At 42.0% G+C, this 17796-nt stretch overlaps 1 protein-coding gene across 5 annotated transcripts in view; it reads left to right on the top strand.

Annotated features, from left to right (window-relative positions):
* NAV3 (neuron navigator 3) overlaps positions 1–17796 on the top strand; it is a 605012-nt gene that overhangs the window by 437034 nt on the left and 150182 nt on the right. For all 5 annotated transcript variants that reach the window (XM_048499147.1, XM_048499145.1, XM_048499146.1 and 2 more), the window contains one exon: positions 14634–14749. In XM_048499147.1, coding sequence (XP_048355104.1) covers positions 14634–14749 — 116 coding nt within the window. The remainder of the gene's footprint in view (positions 1–14633; positions 14750–17796) is intronic.

Here is a 17796-nt window from a genome sequence, read left to right as displayed (position 1 = left end):
TCTTATAGTCTCAGAGCATTTTTGGGCAGAGTACCATAATTACTATATTATGACTTAGTTTGAAGGGCATAGATATGTATAAAAATAATACATAAATAAGAAGTTGCTTATTCAGGATGGAAGAGAGGGTCCACAGTCCCCATGGGCCCACCGGCAATGATTCTAGGCCTTCCCTCACATCATCCAGGTCCAAACTAAACATGCTATGAAAGTAAATCATGTGACCTGACAAGTTCATAGGCTTCCTCCTGGCAACCCCTGCTTCTTTCTTGCCACTCTGTGAGAGGAAAATAAATTTAAAAATTGTTATTGGCTCAACGGGGCTACTGAGATAGAAGAGACTGAGTTGGAGGAGAATTCAATTTTTGTGTGTGGTTAATCTGGAAGTTTCAGATGATTCCTAGAAATGTTTTCGCTAGAAGTGATATAACACCATTGTAGAGGCAGTGTCACCCCCACATCCCTGCACCCCAAATTGGCTGGCAACCCTGATTTCCAGCATTGCATTTGTAAATTTCACACAGCAGAAATGGGGAAGAACTTCACACAGCTCCCATGCCCAAAACAAGTTTAGCCAGCTGTATTGTTCTCAACCCGGGTTTTTCAAAGATCACTAAAGTAGTAATCTTTTCCCTCAACCTGGGTTGAAGATGATTCCTGCCTGCTGAGTGAATGCCAGCAGCTAGAAAATACTTTATTTCTCTCACTTAAAACTCTTCCTTTCATTTCTGCCACTTGCATCCGCCATTTTGTGTGCTTTGGAGATTCTCTATGGAGATTCCCCACAGAGGTTTCATCCACGTGCAGCTTATCTGTTTGCAACTTCACTGTATAAAGTAGATTAATAAAGTTTGTTTAGCCTAGTAATGCTGTGCATGTGCTGTTTGTCCTTTTTTCCTTTTGAGGGGGCTGTCTGTCAAACTACCCTGACATGACTAGAGAAGCTGCAATATGCCCATATTTGTGTTGCTGTAGCTTCGCAGACAGCACCCTCAAAAAAAGAGGAAAAATGACACATGAGCAGGATTGCTAGGCTAAACAAACTTTAGTCATCTACTTTGTATAGCAAAATAGCAAACGGATCAGCTGCAAGCAGAGGAAACCTCAGTGGGGAATCTTTGTGAAGAATTTCCTGCAGCACACAAAATGGCAGGCACACTATGAAATTGACAAGAGCTCCATGCAGCAAGTGGGAAAAAAGATCCATTTTGGCTGGCAATGTTTGTGTTCTCCCATGCTGAGGTAACACAAAATCCCCAAATGTATCTTTTTATAATGTCCTCAAGATGTTATATTTATGCTGTATGGAATCCACCATTGTTTCAGGGAAACCCCTGGAATAGAAGACATGCCCCTTTTGAAATTGCTGGAAAGCAGAATAGATGATGAACAACAGTTATATTAGCAGTCAGCATACACTATAATTTTGTCATGCTGCAAGAATAAAAATGCTCAAAGAATAAAAATTCACATTTGTGCAACTTACTATGAATTTTTTTTTGTAGTTCAGTTTTGCTAAACCAAAGTTATAGCTAAGAATTTTGCAGTTATTTTTTCATGAAATGGAAATTCACTCTAGATAAACCTGCTCTTTATTAGTGAATATCTGATTTATAGGTCATGTGCTATATTCAGGTATACAGAAATGCTTTGAAGGTTTCACAGTTTTTCAGATAACTTGCAAGAACTTAGAGGGGAATGAAAATAAATTATTTTACATTGCATACTTACATATAAGACTGCCAGCTGGTACCTTTTAGATATGGGGAGATGGATATTTGCATTCTAGTTGAGAGACTTCTGTACTGCATTTTCCCAAGGAGTTCTCATTAGTTATTAATTCATTTTATCTTCACAAGTACCCTATGATGTGCTTAGTCAGAAACATAGTGAATTGCTTACAGACATGTATTGACCCCTGTGGTTGAGCAGGGACATTCATTGGGCATTCCCATAGTCCAGTGTATCATTTTAGTTAATGCATCATACTGACTTTTATACTCAGTCCTATCTATGTCCATTCACTGCTAAAATATTGGTGGAAAAATATTGCCTTTTCCACAGAAGTCACCTAGAATTTTTCCAGATTGCTTTTGACCTCCCCCTTTGCCATTATATTTGTCTATATTTTTTATTTTTATTTTGCTTATTCATTGAAATGATGCTTTGTTGCTTCAGTGCTCTGTAGATCCATTTAATTGATGCTTCATTGATTCACCCAAAACAACTGCAATAAAATGCCACATGAAATGATGAAAATGAAGAGGTGAGGGGAAAAGGAGTGAGGTGACAGATGCAAAAAAAATGGCAGATCAGATACCAAGGGGAAAGTTGGGCAACAGCACAGGTGTGGAAAATGACCAGATTTCTCAGTGGGAAAGATAAAACATTTGAAATATGACCACACAGTGAGGGAAGCTGGCTTGGAGACATTTCAGCAAAAAGCAATGTACTATAAGTGTTTTCAAAAACAAAGAGGTAAAAATTGCTTGGAAAGGTTTTGGAACCAAATTGGTGTGTGTGAGAGTGAGGGGGAAGTGAGCAAAACTACATGGAGTGGGCTAAAAATGATGCTTGATCTGCCTTGGTGGGGCTCATAGCATACAGCCTTCCCTTCGGCAGCTTGGCCCCAGGAATAAGTTCAGTCTTACAGTCCATCTTCCAATGGAGCAGCAGCTTGTCACATTTCCCCTCCTCAAACACTCGCTTCAAGTCCCAGTGGGGCTTGAACCCTGACACTCCCCTCCCCTCCCCTCTGGCCTAAGGGACATGGCCTTGCTCTCTAGGCAGTCCTCATATGGACTACCCAGTGATTTGCTTGTGTTGTACACACCCAGACAGCGCCTAGTCTGGCAGGGGTGGTTCCTGATCCCTGCTAGCTGGGGATCGGTTGGCCTCATATGGGACCCAAAAGGGGGTATGGAGAACTGGACTGCCTGGGTGGACCACTGGATACTTGGATTGTGTCCCACCAGCCATGACATCTGAGTATTTTGCCACATTGACTATGATAAAGCTGCATTTTCCCCGATGTTTCTCACAGTGTACCAGAACTTTCTCAGTCTTATGAGTTGCTTCCCTCCCCCATTAATTTGCTGTCCATTTGTTCAAATTGGTTGTTTGAGCAAGATGCATTTCAGCCCCAAGCCCTCAGCTATGCTAGGATGCATTAAGCATTTGGAACATCCAGAGTCAATGAGGGCATGAAGTTGGGACCCAGGGTGTGGGTCCCAACTGCCCTGCGCTTTAATGTCAAAGGGAGGGTTAAGGGGCCATTCTCCACTCACCCGGGATTTCACACCCTGGATAGGGACTTTGTCCAGCTCGTTTCCTGATATTCGTTTATTGGCAAAACCAGAGACTAAACTTTGGGCCTTTAGCATGCAAAGTTCTTCCACTGAACTAGGATTTCTTTCCTGATCAGCCTTCCTCATGTGCAGTCTGGACAGTTTATCTTTGATAAAACTATGAAACTTATCTTGGAGAAAACCTCAGCAGTTCGAGAAAGAAACTCTGCTGTTTTCAGTAGAATATCCTACATATGATCCTGTTTATTTATTATGGTTGCCAACCTCCAGGTGGCACCTGGAGATCTCCTGCTATTACAATTAATATCCAGATGACCAAGATCCACGTACCTAGAGAAAATGGCTGTTTTGGAGGATGGACTCTATAACATTATACCCTGTTGAAGTTTTCCCCCTCCCCTTCCCTTTCTTTACCCAAACCCTGGCCTCCCAAAGCTCCATCCCTCAAATCTCCAAGTATTTCCCACAAATAAAACAACTTAATCATTCATTGTGCCTGTACTTTGTTGCTGATTGGGCTGGAGAAGTGCTGTGAGAGTGGGTATGGTTTGATCCTTGCATCCATTAAGACGCACACACACACAGGTAGCTCCATCTAAAGGGCCAAGTGCCTGAATGTAGCACTCTAGCTGCTTTGCCCTACCATTCCCAAAAGGGCGTTCCAGCAGTAAGTAGCATGGAATGGCAAAAAAGAGAAAAAAGCCTTCCTGCCACCAGAAAGCCCCATTGGGATGAATGGACACACCACAAAAAAGGTGGCATAAGTCCAAAACCCCAGGCGCCAGCATAGCAGAGGCAGTGCCTGGATGGAAGCCAAAGCCAACTACTGTCATGTCAGCTCCTTCCCTGGCCACACCTACAAACCATTCTCGCTGGCGGATGAGGTGGGGGTGCAGGAACACTCACCCGGTGCTTTGCACTACATTTGATTACCGTGGAGAGCCGTGGTGGCTGCCTGCTGGCAGAGCCTCTGCTGGGATAAGTATCCCATGGACAGCAAATCCGCTGGCACTATTCACACTCCCCTTTTGGAAGGGGCTGTAAGTCTACTAAATTCAGGAAGGCAAGTATTCTGCTTCCATTGCAGGGCTTTCTGCTATTCCTCGGCCTACTGAATTTATCAATCTGCTTTTCCTTCAAGCTGCTTTGTTCATAAAATGGCATATAGGAGGTAGGGTTGGTCAATACCAGCCAGATTCGTTCCAATTCGGATTCGGCCCAGATTCGGATCAATGGGTTCGGATTGGCCGAATTCCGAACCTTGCAGGTTCGGACTGGGCCGAATCTGTGGGAAAATCCGGGAATTTGGGGTGTTTTTTTTATTTTTGGGTGTTTTTCCACGTTTCGGCCTGCAGGGGGGGCATTGTTTGACATATTGGCACCAAATTTTCAGGGTATCATCAGGAGACTGTCCTTATGCTACACCCCAAGTTTGGTGCAGTTTGGATCAGGGGGGCCAAAGTTATGGACCCTCAAAGGGGGTGCCCCTATCCCCCATTGTTTCCAATGTGAACTAAGGAGATGGGGCTACCCCTTTCAAGGTCCATAACTTTGGCCCCCCTGATCCAAACTTCACCAAACTTGGGGGGTAGCATAAGGACAGTCTCCTGATGATACCGAAAATGGTGCCAATATGTCAAACAATGCACCTGCAGGCACCCCCTGAAATATGTCCAAGATTCTTTGTTCTACATTTACACAATCCATTGCTGTCAATTGGGAATTTCTGGGGGGGTGCCTGCAGGAGGTGCATTCCCTAGAGCTAGCAGCACCAAACTTTCAGGGTATCACCTGGAGACTCTCCTGATGACACCCCTAATGTTTGGTGAAGTTTGGATTATGGGGGCCAAAGTTATGGACCCTCAAAGGGGGTGCCCCATCCCCCATTGTTTCCAATGGGAGTTAATAGGAGATGTGGCTACATCTTTGAGGGTCCATAACTTTGGCCCACATAATCCAAACTTCACCAAACCTGGGTAGTATCATCAGGAGAGTCTCCTAAAAGATACCCTGAAAGTTTGAAGTGCTGCTAGCTTTAAAATTCTGGTTTGTGTTTTCACGCTCACTCACTCCAGCAGGCTTCATGTGGAGGAGGGTGGAAAAAACACAAACCAGAATTTAAAAACTAGCAACACCAAACTTTCAGGAGTATCTTTGGAAGACTCTCCTGATGATACTACTGCAGGAATTGAGATTTGGATTATCTTGGGGCCAAAGTTATGGACCCTCAAAGATGTAGCCACATCTCCTATTAACTCCCATTGGAAACAATGGGGGATGGGGCACCCCCTTTGAGGGTCCATAACTTTGGCCCTCATTAACCAAACTTCACCAAACATTAGGGGTGTCATCAGGAGAGTCTCTCTATGATACCCTGAAAGTTTGGTGCAGATAGGTCAAAAAATGAGCCTCCTGCAGGCACCCCCAGAAATGTGCCCAAGATTCTTCGTTTCTCTGTGAATTTGCTCCATGTCTCTCAATGGGAAATTTCTGGGGGTGCCTGCAGGGGGCTCATTTTTTGACCTATCCACACCAAAATTTCAGAGTATCATAAAGAGACTATCCTGATGACACACCCCAGGTTTGGTGAAGTTTGGTTGAGGGTGGCCAAAGTTATGGACCCTCAAAAGGGGTAGCCCCCATCTGCTTAGCTCCCATTGGAAACAATGGGGGAAGGAGTACCCCTTTTGGAGTCCATAACATTGGGGTCCCCTGAGACAAACTTCATAAACACAAGGAGTATCATCAGGAGAGTCTCCTGAGAGGCCTCTGAAATTTTTGGTGTCACTAGCGAAGTTAAAAATATTTTTGTGTGTTTCAGTGCTCTTGCACATGGAGGGTCCACAAAAATTTTTTTTTAAGTTAGTGACACCAAAATTTCAAGGTATCTTCAGGACACTTTGCTGATCATAACCCCCAAGTTTGGTTGAGGGGGGGCCAAAGTTAGGATTAGGATCCTTGAGAATCCATGCTTTTTTACCATGTTTTTGTGCCACTGTTGGAGCCATGAAGCATGAGATGTGTGATTGTTTTGTGCAGACACGTGTCCAAGGACTTGTGCTGTGGTGTGGTGGTGATTTTGGGGTGGCCGGTACGGATCCTTGAGAATCCATGCTTTTTTTGGACCATGTTTTGTGCCACTGTGGGGCCAATGGCGTGGTGGCAATATTGTTTTGTGCAGACACGTGTCTAAGGACCTGTGCTGGTATGTGGTGGTCATTTTGGGGTTGCCAAGTGAAAAACCAGGCGGATCCTTGAGAATCCATGCTTTTTGACCATGTTTTTGTGCCACTGTGGGGCCACGAAGTGTGGTATGTGTGATTGCTTTGTGCATACACGTGTCTAAGGACTTGTGCTGTGATATGGTGGTGATTTTGGAGTGGCCAAGTGAAAAAATCACACTGCTAGTATAGTATGCAATTGCTTGCATATGTGTATGTGTATTCCCCCCTTCCACTTTGTAAAATCAGTATACAATGCAAATAGTGAAAGCTTATATGGTAAATACATTTTTGCAATGCTGTAATTTATTTTTACTACTGGTTTAATCCTATTATATTAAAAAATCACCTTCAAGCTTTTTTAAAAGCTCCTAAGCAATTTGTTTAGAAGCTACCGGTTTCAAATAAACAAACTCATTCATGGTTGACTGCATGGGTATTCTTTAGGGTGGACTGGGGAAGCAGAAATCAATAGCATTTCAGTTAGAAGGAAAATGCACAACTAGATATTGTGCTGACTCTCCATAGGGATGATCCTAGATATGCTATATTGACATATTAACTTTTAAAGAAAGAACCTGGCTATAAATTCTTTTATATATAGAGGTGTGAAGAAAGCCAAATATTATGAGAAAAGGTGTGGAATCTGCTTTTGCATAAGTTGCAAAAATGAAAATAATCACTGATGAGTGGTATCAAAGGATAAATATTAACAGGTAAATTTTATATAAAGCCAGTTGTAGAGAAAAAATAAACATTGAAATAAACCTCTTGTCTCCTTTCTATTGGACAATGAAAATGCTTTTGTGATAAAATTTGGCTTTAGTCACTTGAAGTTATTAAATATTTGAGACTTGCTTTAGTACAAGGGATAGTGTTTCCCTTCATTTAGGAACTGGTACAGTAAGGGAACTTTATGCCACTTATATATCTCTCCTCCAAAGAATTCTCATAAAGACATTGAAGACAGAAAATAGTGACTTTGTTCTCCATTCAAGAAAACTCCAAGTGGAAAAATGGTTCTTCTCAACCAGTAAACACATAAAAGGGAAAAATACAAAAATCAGCTTGAAATAGAATTTATTAGGAAGTGTTTAAAACTGTCACATATCCTTGTGGGCCTGAACTTGTCTTATTCTAACAGCTTTCTGAAGAATTTTAAGCACCCTTCAATATTTATTTAAAACATTGTAGAAGTCTCCACTTTTTTTCCCAGATAAAATGGAACTTAAATGAGGTAATAAATAATAAAGCCAACACAATACCTATATTAATGTCAATTTCTCGCTCTAGTTCCCTCTCTTTCTCTCAGTCTTTTTTCTTTCTTTCTTTGCTCTCTAATTCTCATCCAGGGTCCCATCTATGGATGAACAGGCAAAAATAGATCTGTGTGTTTGTGTGTAAAGTGCTGTCAAGTCACAGATGACTTATGGTTTGCCAGTGCCTTCCTCTGCAAAGCAGACTTGGGCCTATAGGTAAGTCATGCAAAGTGCATAGTAACCCAAAAGCCAGAATAGTGTAGTAGTTAGAGTTTCACACTAGGAATTGGGTGAAATCTCTCCCACATTTTGTATTGCATAAACCATCCCCGCGGAGGTAGGTTGGGCCAAGTGTGTATGACTGGCCCAAGGTCACCCAGCAGAGTAGAAGATTTTTCATGGAAGAGAGGGGGGTTTCAAACCTGTTCCTCGAGATCCTGGTCTTCACCTCTAATCACAGCACCATACTATTTTGAACTAGCAATGATTTGATTATTTATCCCATCTTTTACTATCAAAATGTATGTTTTATGGCCCGTATCCTACTTGTGTGGTTTTAAAAGATTCATTCTTGACTTCTTTTGTGCTGTTGTGCACTGTTTTATGGTGATTCTGTGACTGCTAAACAGGGATCATTTTATTACTGATAGGTATTTCATCCGATTACTTTGAAGATTTCTTTGGAATGCAAAATGAAGGAGGAAGTGGTAGGGAGAAAGCTGAATATAACACAGACATGCCAAAGCATTTGGAATAAAATGTAGAATAATACCCAGTGTTTGTTACCATGTGAACATTTTCTCTTGTGTTTGATGGGGCTGCTTTCAGTTTGCAGTCCAAGCATGGGTGTTTGTCACCACACATTTCCAGGACATTCTATGCACAGAAATGGACTGGGAAGCAGGAATGGAAACGCTCCCTGCTCTGTGTGTATGTGTGTGCTTATTTGACTTGCTCTTGCCGGCCAGCAGCAGTACGAGGAGCAGTGAGTGCGTGCCTGAAGTTTTTGTTTTAAGTGGATTGAGAAGCAGGGAGGGGAAGTTCCCGCCCGTGTGTTTGTGTGTTTATTTAACTTGCTGGTGCCGGCTAGCAGCAGAAACTACGAGGGGTGAGTGTGTGCCTGAAGTTTTTTTTTTAAGTGGATTGAGAAGCAGGGAGGGGAAGTTCCCGCCCGTGTGTTTGTGTGTTTATTTAACTTGCTCCTGCCGGCTAGCAGCAGAAACTACGAGGGGTGAGTGTGTGCCTGAAGTTTTTTTTTAAAGTGGATTGAGAAGCAGGGAGGGAAGTTCCCGCCCGTGTGTTTGTGTGTTTATTTAACTTGCTCCTGCCGGCTAGCAGCAGAAACTACGAGGGGTGAGTGTGTGCCTGAAGCTTTTTTTTTACTCTCAGCACCTGGGAAGGATCACGCTTGGCTCTGCTAGGTCCTTTTGGACTGGGGAAGTTCGAGGGGAAATTTGAGGTTCTTTGATGTGGGAGTGTGGTCATGAGGGAGGGTGTTTTTTTTCGCAACTCTTTGGCCACCGTAGGGGAGGGTTTCTTTTATTTTTTTTACCAGGTTCGAGGCTTAACAGCTCTGAGGAGCCATTCAACGCATGGGATTTCGGAGCTCGCTGAAGTTTTGGCACTGCAGTCTCGGTAAGCACTTTAAACTTGTTCAAACTCCAAGAAGCTCGGGGCTAATTGCAGTTCGGAGCCCCCCGAATCGCCAACTCTAATAGGAGGTATGAACATACCAGTGAATTAACAGTTTGTTTCATTTGCATTTAGTGTTATGAAATTAAAGTGGCAACTTGCCAAATATTGCCAATCACAGATTGTGCTGAAATTTCCAGCAAAAATAGTCCAAAGGGCTTGAACCAGTTTTCATTAGATGTCTTTATGATTCAAACGCAGTTGCTTGAGTGGGATGTATAGTAACAATGCTCTAGGTGTGAGCTACAGCTCAGGGGAAAAATAAGGACAGAGTAGACTGAGAGAGATTTTTCCAATTTGGGAGGAGGTGGGCTAATTTCTAACTCATAGTGTAAAGAGAAATTCTGTTGCACACTCAGTATTTCTTAATATTCTGTATCATTTTAGCTGCAATAATGCCCTGGTCCTAAAAGTGTATAATCCATAAAACTCATTCAAGCTGACTGAAGCAGTGGAATCTGTCAAAACATGTAAAGCATATTAATATTATGGCTTTGAGAATGTACATGATAGCTAAAGCAGATCTTTGCTATTTGTGGAACAGGCTGCTCAGACAGAATAAATGCCGCTTACACAGTAGAATGCAGTGACCTCAGTTCCACTCTCAACTAGCGCAGCCTCATTGAACAAGAATAATCATTAAGTCATAGGGATTAACTGAGGTCAGTCTGCAGAGCAAGAACATAAAATAATCTGGAGATACATTTGATCCTGCTATGTAACCTACATTAATGTAGCCAGTCATTTGGAGACACAAGGATTGTTATTTGGATGGAGCAACCAGTTTTTTAAAAAAACAAAAACAGAGCCTGTGACTCAGTACGCTATATAGAATTGCTATACTCCAGCCTGGGGAGGGATTCCCCTCTCCATGGGGCCATTGAGCTGGCCAGTGAGGGTCTTACTAGCATTGAAATTAGACCTAGTGCCATGGTGAAAACAGCTTCCTCCGCAGAATTTTTGATCAAATACCAGAGCGCCTCCACATTGTCAGTGACATGATAATGTCACTTCCGGCCAGCATCAGAAGTGATGTCAACACATTACTGATGATGTGGGGGTTAGACCTCATTTTGACATGGGTGAGTTCCCTCCCACCCCTTCCCCCGCCAGTTGCCAGGGGGAACCTGGCAACCCTAACCCTGTGTGATCAGAGAAGTTATACTGGTGGCTTTAAAAGTGGTTGGGCACATGCATGGAAGTGAGTTCTACCAATGGCTACTAGACAGCAATTAAAGGGAGCTTCCATGTACAGAGGCAGCAAACCTCTGAGTACCCATAGAAAGCAACACTGGGAACTGCCTTGGCACTCTGTGCCTTCTCTGTTGTCCTTCCTTGGCAACTGGCTGACCACTGTATGAAACAAAATACTGGAATAGCAGGACCACTGTGCTCATCCAGCAGGACTATTATGTTGCATGCTGATGTGCGGAGGCTGGCTTACTCCAATACTACCACCAACTTGGTTTCTTTGGAATGAACTGTTTTATTAAACTAATGTTGGAAGCTGGGTGAGCATAAGGGGCACATCCTAGCCACTGGGCAGCAAGCCTGCTTAACCGGGCACCATCCCCGATCCCTACTGGGGAATTGGGACAGAAGGTTACTAGGTACCACTTGAGCGCATGCCCATTATGTGACAGCCCTTCCTGCCAGTGGTAGCGGGCTCCCTAGCAGAGCCTCCGTGGCTTGCATTGTTGAGCCTGCCCCATCCTCAGACCTCTTATTGAGGCCCCCAGCCATGGGGAGGTGTGGTGTGCAAGCTCAGCCTCCCCAGGAAGGATATGGCCCTATCCCATACCCACCAGAGCTGCAACAAAACAAACACACTCAACAGTTAACACAACTAGCCTTAATCCAGGGGCAGGAGGGTGGGATCCGCTCCTTGGCAGCCTCGTAAGAGGCTGGGGCCTTGCCGGCACTGCCTTTTAAAGGCACGCCATGCCCCTGCCTTGTCACGCGATGGGCCCCCATCGTGTAAGCACAGCCTGACCTTGCACTCTCTTCCTGCACTGGGCCCAAGTTTGCTTGCCCCTCCCCCAGCTTCAACAGCAGCCCCGGGTAATTCCAGGAGTGCATTTTCTATTAAGAAATTACTGTTCTATCATTTCCCCCATCAACAGCCTCTGCTGCAATGTGCTGCGATTGAGCTAACATGCACTAAGCCGTGCCTCATCTCATGCCTCCCAGATACATATCAATGAAAGTCTGTCAATTTTTGTGAAGTTGAAAACTCTGCAGTAGGAGAGAATAGATTTTTCCAGTTTTGTTTTTATGTTTTTCTGAAAGCTCACTCTGGTTGCTTTTGCATGGCCCAAAAGCAGCGCCCTAGGGACGGTAAAAACACCATCCATGGGGCACTGTTCACACAGCTGCCACTGCATCAGCGCAGCAGCGCTGTTCTCACCCCCCCAAATGGCGTGAAAAATGCTGTTTTCAAAACACGCTCCATGAGCGTGTTTTTTGAAAACCGGCGTCTTCCTGCCAGTGCAGCGTATAAGCACCGCTCTTGAGAGCACCGCTTTCAGGTGCTGCATGTTTGCATATGCTGTTTATCTTGTCTTCCCTCCAAGGCTCCGGAGGCAGAAGGAATACACCCATGCTGCCCTCCAACGCCCGTGGGTCAGAGGGCAGCATGGGCGTGTCACTTCCTCCTCCTGGAGCCTTGGAGGGAAGATAACATAAACAACACATGCAGACCGGAGGCAGTGCGCAGCAGCTTCGGCATTGCCTGCACAAGACTGTGCCTCCATCAGCATTAATTATGCTGGCAGACAGCTGCTTCTGCCGCCATGCAGAAATGGCCTCTGTGTTCTGTTTACTTCTTCTCAATTCCATTTTAACCTAGACAATTTCTAAAATTAATTCTGGAACTGGAACAAATGCAGTTTGTTTCACTTCAGGATCTTCATTTCTTTTCCTCATCCCTGTTATACTGATGTTTATATATGAACTGATAAAATACTGCAACAAAAGTGTATTGGTGTGATTACATGTATGATTTTATTAAAAGATGTATTGCATCAAAATAATATTGTGTATAGAGATTCACTGATGTGCACATAGACTCCTATATATTAGAAAAATGCCACAGAATTTCTATATCATCCTAGACCCAATTAGATTGAGATTGCTTTTTTGTGGTGTTTTATGAATGCATACAAACGAATATGTGTATGGATAAAGCATTGCACAAACAAAAATTGTATGCAATTATATGTCACTAATATAATGGGGGGAAATAAACAAACTGAGAAACTAAAAGCTGCATACACAGACATCTATTTAGCAAAAATGAAAAATATGTAAGATTCCTAAAGCACATTGATTCCACTTTGGCAACACTTTGACAACTCACAACTGTAACATCCATAAAGGAATGCAAAATACTGAACAATATAAGAGGTTTTTTAGGAAGAGGATAGGACTTTACCAGCCTGTTCCTGATTTGTTGCAAAATAATAAGTCAAAAGACAGGGTTTTTTTTAATTAAAGCATCCCAAGGTGTCCTCTGCTTTTATAGGAACTGAAATGAGGCAAATACTTGGTCTTGTGGTTTTCTGATTCTTATATTCATATAATGGACTAGATTTGTGAATGAGTCTGTCTTCATTAAATTTTCCAAAAGGTCATATATAAATGCAATTGGTTTCCCAAGAATTTGATATTATCATTTATGATAACGTGCATTCATGTATGCCAACAACAGGTATCTGAATTTAATTTTCTGAATTTAAACTTCTTTCTTACAAGGCTCTTATTCTGTTAACTTCAAAATCATTGTGGTGAGACTTCAGTGCCAATTAGGAATATCGCTGCCTTATAGTAATTTTTGTTTAAAAAACCCCCTCTATACATAAATATGTACTAAACACCTACAGGCATAGAATGATACTATGTATTTGCATGTAATCATTTGAACTTTTTGTTTACCAATTCAGAATAGTATAAAATATCTTGGAACTGCTATATAGACAAAGGCTTTCACGGCCGGAATCACTTGGGTGCTGTGTGGTTTCCGGGCTGTATGGCCGTGTTCTAGCAGCATTCTCTCCTGACGTTTCGCCTGCATCTGTGGCTGGCATCTTCAGAGGATCCTCTGAAGATGCCAGCCACAGATGCAGGCGAAACGTCAGGAGAGAATGCTGCTAGAACACGGCCATACAGCCCGGAAACCACACAGCACCCAAGCTATATAGACACATTGGCTAAGTTCTTAACCCCCATTCTTGCCCTGTGAGCTGCCTTTTATGTTGCAGCTGTGATGTCCTTTTTATTAAATAGCCCTTTCGCAGATCTGTATGAGAGGGTAGCTAGTTTCTTACAGGGCGCTATAAACCTTCGTTTCATTAAAAATAAGTGTTAATTTTAGGTATTGTAAAATGTACTACATATGTATTTTATCATTTTGTTTTCTATTCTGTTTTCTATTACTTTTTAATGTTAATCAACTGTGTCTCCTTTTAATTATTATAGTGAATCATATTTTTGATGCCAGTAAAGGCTTATGTATGTTTATAGACACACTGGCTTCAATTAAAGGAAGAGAATCATCTATAAATGCTATTGGAATCAATACAACAAGTGGTTTTGAGCAACTTAAATTCTATTAATGGTAAAAGGGCAACTAACGACTATATGTACTGGGACCATCTGGCATATTTGGGCTAAACTTTCTTTTAAATGATACTTAAATTTGACTACCACTTAAAGTGTAGAAAGGATTCAAACGGTTTATGCTTTCTAACAATTGTTTGAACTTTGATACTCCTATATAAGTTCACCACAGCCCTTCTTGCCAAAAAAGACCAAATCTTCTGGCCAACAAAAACATTTTGCAGATTCATGATATTGCAACAGAACAAGAACAAACATGTCTAATAGTTTGTAGATTGATTCCCACTGCTTTCCATAATATGTTAAAGATCCTAAACTTTTTGCCTTCTTAGTAATGAACTGTCTCCATAGTAAACCATCTTCCCTTGTACCATATACACCAAGTTACTCTGCTGTAATGTAGAAAGTGATACTAATTATATTTTCAGAATCTGGTTTCTTACAAAAATCAAACCACTTCATTATGTAGTGAATGAATACTTGCCTGTGCTGTAGTTATTGCAAATGATACAGTTCGTCTCCTTGATTAATTTCAGAACTCATTCAGAAAATGACAGTACTTCTCTCTCACCTGCTGACTCCTGTACCAGTCCTACAAAAATGGATCTGTCATATAATAAGACTGCCAAACAGTGCCTGGAGGAAATATCTGGTAAGTAACATGTTAAAATTATTATGCAAAGCTCTGAATTAGTGCAGTGTCCTCATGATTTTGTTGAGCTCTTTGATGTATTGCAAATTCACAAAAATGGGCAACTAGGTTGGATTATTTAAATAAGATGATTAAAATTAATTATTTAAATCATAGCTTAAACAACATTTCTTATCAATGTTTTGCTAAACAAGAGTACATGTTAACTGGTTGCTGAAACTATTAAAATGTTTTGAAATGAAACCCAACCTGGCAGCCACATTATAAACTACTGCCTTTAGCATGTGGGGCTTTTCATAAGGAGTCCTAATTATATGTAGGAAGGAGAGAAATTTCTCTGTATTTTCCCCAAACCATGCATGAATATCAATGCTAGGAGGAAACATTAAGGGAAGGCCGTGGTCTTTATGCCCTGTTCGTTGGTCCTGTAGGGTAACTCATTGGCCAGTATTTGATAAAGGATGCTGAATTAGATAGGGGTGGACCATATGTTTGATCCAGCTGGGCTCTTATGCTCACAGAGATTGTCAACCCCCTTAGTTTCAGTAACTCTAAAGTAAACTATCAAAGGGTATACCAGTATAACAGATGTCTGGTTAAATATTCAAAGCATACTTTAAAAATATTAAACTTTTTAATTTTCATATTAGTGCTTTACTTTGGGTGTTATAGTATGCCTATTGGAGGTATTATTTTCTAAGGTAGAAGTTAAAAAAAGGATATTTTACTTCTAAGGGTCTCTTCTTGATTATAGTGTGGCTGAGAAAGATGGGGCAAGTAAAAGTTATAAAGCTCACATCTTTCCTAAGTTATCACAAGGCCATCAATATATATAATTTGTCAAAAATTATAAAGATAATCCATGATTTATTTTGCTATATTTTTAATGTTTGGTTCAGAAATTATAATGTTCCTGGGTTTTTTCTTTTTACATTAAAAAATACTGAGTTTGAATTAAACATCAATATTGTTTTTAAACCAGCTTGTTTTTTAAAAAACCTTGTGAGGGAACCCTGAAAAGAACAACCAGAATGATAAACAAACTGGAGCTACGTCCCTGTCAAGGAAGAATAACTGGGTGGAGCTTTTCTGTTTCTTTTCTTCCTAGTATTACAACTCAGAGTAACCTGGTAAAATTAATGGGCAGTAAATTTGAGAAAGATGAGGAAATAATTTCTTTGCAAGCAACGTAGTTAATGTATAGTATTCACTGTCACAAAATGTTGTGATGGTCACTGGTATAGATTTATTTTATTTTATTTTTCCACTTATATCCCACACTCCCCACAGGGCTCAGGGCGGCAAACAATAAAACAGTTATAAAAAATGCTCAGATACATAAAAACCAATAAAAACAAGGTCAGATGGCAACTTCCCTCCCTTCCTGCAATGCCCACAGAAGGCAAATGAGAGTAGCAAATCCAGTCAGGCTGGCTGGCCAGATGGAAATGCCTGGCAGAAAATCTCCTTCTTTCAGGCCCTGTGGAAATAATTTAGGTCCTTGATCTCACTTGGGAGCTTATTCCACCAGCTAGGGGGCAGGACTGTGAAAACTCTTAGATGGCTAAGAGAAGCTTAGACAAATCTAATGGATGAGATTGGTTGATTACTGACTTTAGACATGATAACTTGATTGAGCTTCCATGCAACTATGCCACTGAATACCAGTTGGTGGACATCTGAAGGATTATGGTAGAAACATGGTCATCAGATCAAAAGACTCAGTGGCTTTTTGTCAAGACCCTGTTTAAGCCCTGTTACTATTTCAGCTCTTCCCTGGTTCTTGCATGAAACTCTGGAATGGGGGAGTGGGAGGAGTAAGTGGTAATGTGGGAACCTCTGGCTTGTTTGCCTTTCCTTTAGCACACAAAAACATTCTCATCCTTTAGTCAGCACCTGCTTTATATCTGGGGAAACTCTGGAGACTCTGCACTGCTTGGGAACACTGTTAGTGATTTCAGCCCACTGAGATCCTGAGGTGGCTGAAGAGAGGCAGAGGCAGATTTGCCTAAGGACATGGGGAACCCAGATGCCTTCCAGGAAGTCGTCGTTGGGCTCCCTCTGCTCAGCCCATGTCATTGTGTACATGGGCGTGGAGGGAGCCCCCTTCCGATGTCCTGGTCTCCCCCTCCCCTGGGCTCCTTGTGGCCTGGCTTCTCTCCCCAGAGACTGGGGAGAGAATCAGCATGACCTCCAGCAACATGCTTTTAAAAGCTGGGAGGCTGGGGACAGGGATGCTGGAGGCTGTGCTACTTCAAGAGAGAAGTCAGTCTGCAGGGAACCTGGGTGAGGGGGCTCGGGGCAGGGCCATGCCAGAGACCCACCCTTGAGCACACAAGGTGGCACAGGGGGGGGGGGCACCTGGAGAAGGAGTTGTTTCCAGGTGCCATTTTCCCCTGTATGCCTCTGAAGAGAGGTGTGGGGAAAAGATATTAACCAGTAAATGCTGTGGTGAAAAATGCTTTGGTTCCAGCAAAGCCTGCTTGTATGCTGTTCGTGATATCCTGACAATAAACCAATTTCTAAACTCAAGAGTCTGGTTATTGCAGGGGTCGACAGATCCAGACACTTTTCAACAATAACTGATTGTTACCAAAAAAAATATGGAACAGTTTTCTCCTCTGGGTTCCTTCCTCTGTGGTGTTTCTAATTCTATTGGAATTCCTGTGTCCTCTCTTCTCCCTTGGGCATAGCAGAGAATCACATTTCAAAATACTTGACTGAATGGACTTTTACACTGGTTTAGCATTTTAATCATTTTAAAATGATTAACTCATCAACTTTAATTTTCAAAACAATCTCATTTTTAAAAATGTAAAAGATTATATTATATACTCTGGGAAATGTATAATTTAAACTGAAATTTCCCAGAGCTAAGCAGCTGGTCTTTTTTGTTGCATCAGCTTTGTCTTTCTGTAGGAACCGGAGTTTTCTAAGCCAGGATTCAAGTGATTACTTTTGCCAGGGATTTTGAATTCTCTGCATGGAACTTTGTAAAACCAAATATAGCATGTTTGACACAGTTAAATTTAGGACAGTATACAAGA

The sequence above is a fragment of the Sphaerodactylus townsendi genome, linkage group LG06 (assembly GCF_021028975.2).
Source record: "Sphaerodactylus townsendi isolate TG3544 linkage group LG06, MPM_Stown_v2.3, whole genome shotgun sequence".
NCBI lineage: Eukaryota > Metazoa > Chordata > Lepidosauria > Squamata > Sphaerodactylidae > Sphaerodactylus > Sphaerodactylus townsendi.
This window is presented reverse-complemented; position numbering and strand designations above follow the sequence as displayed.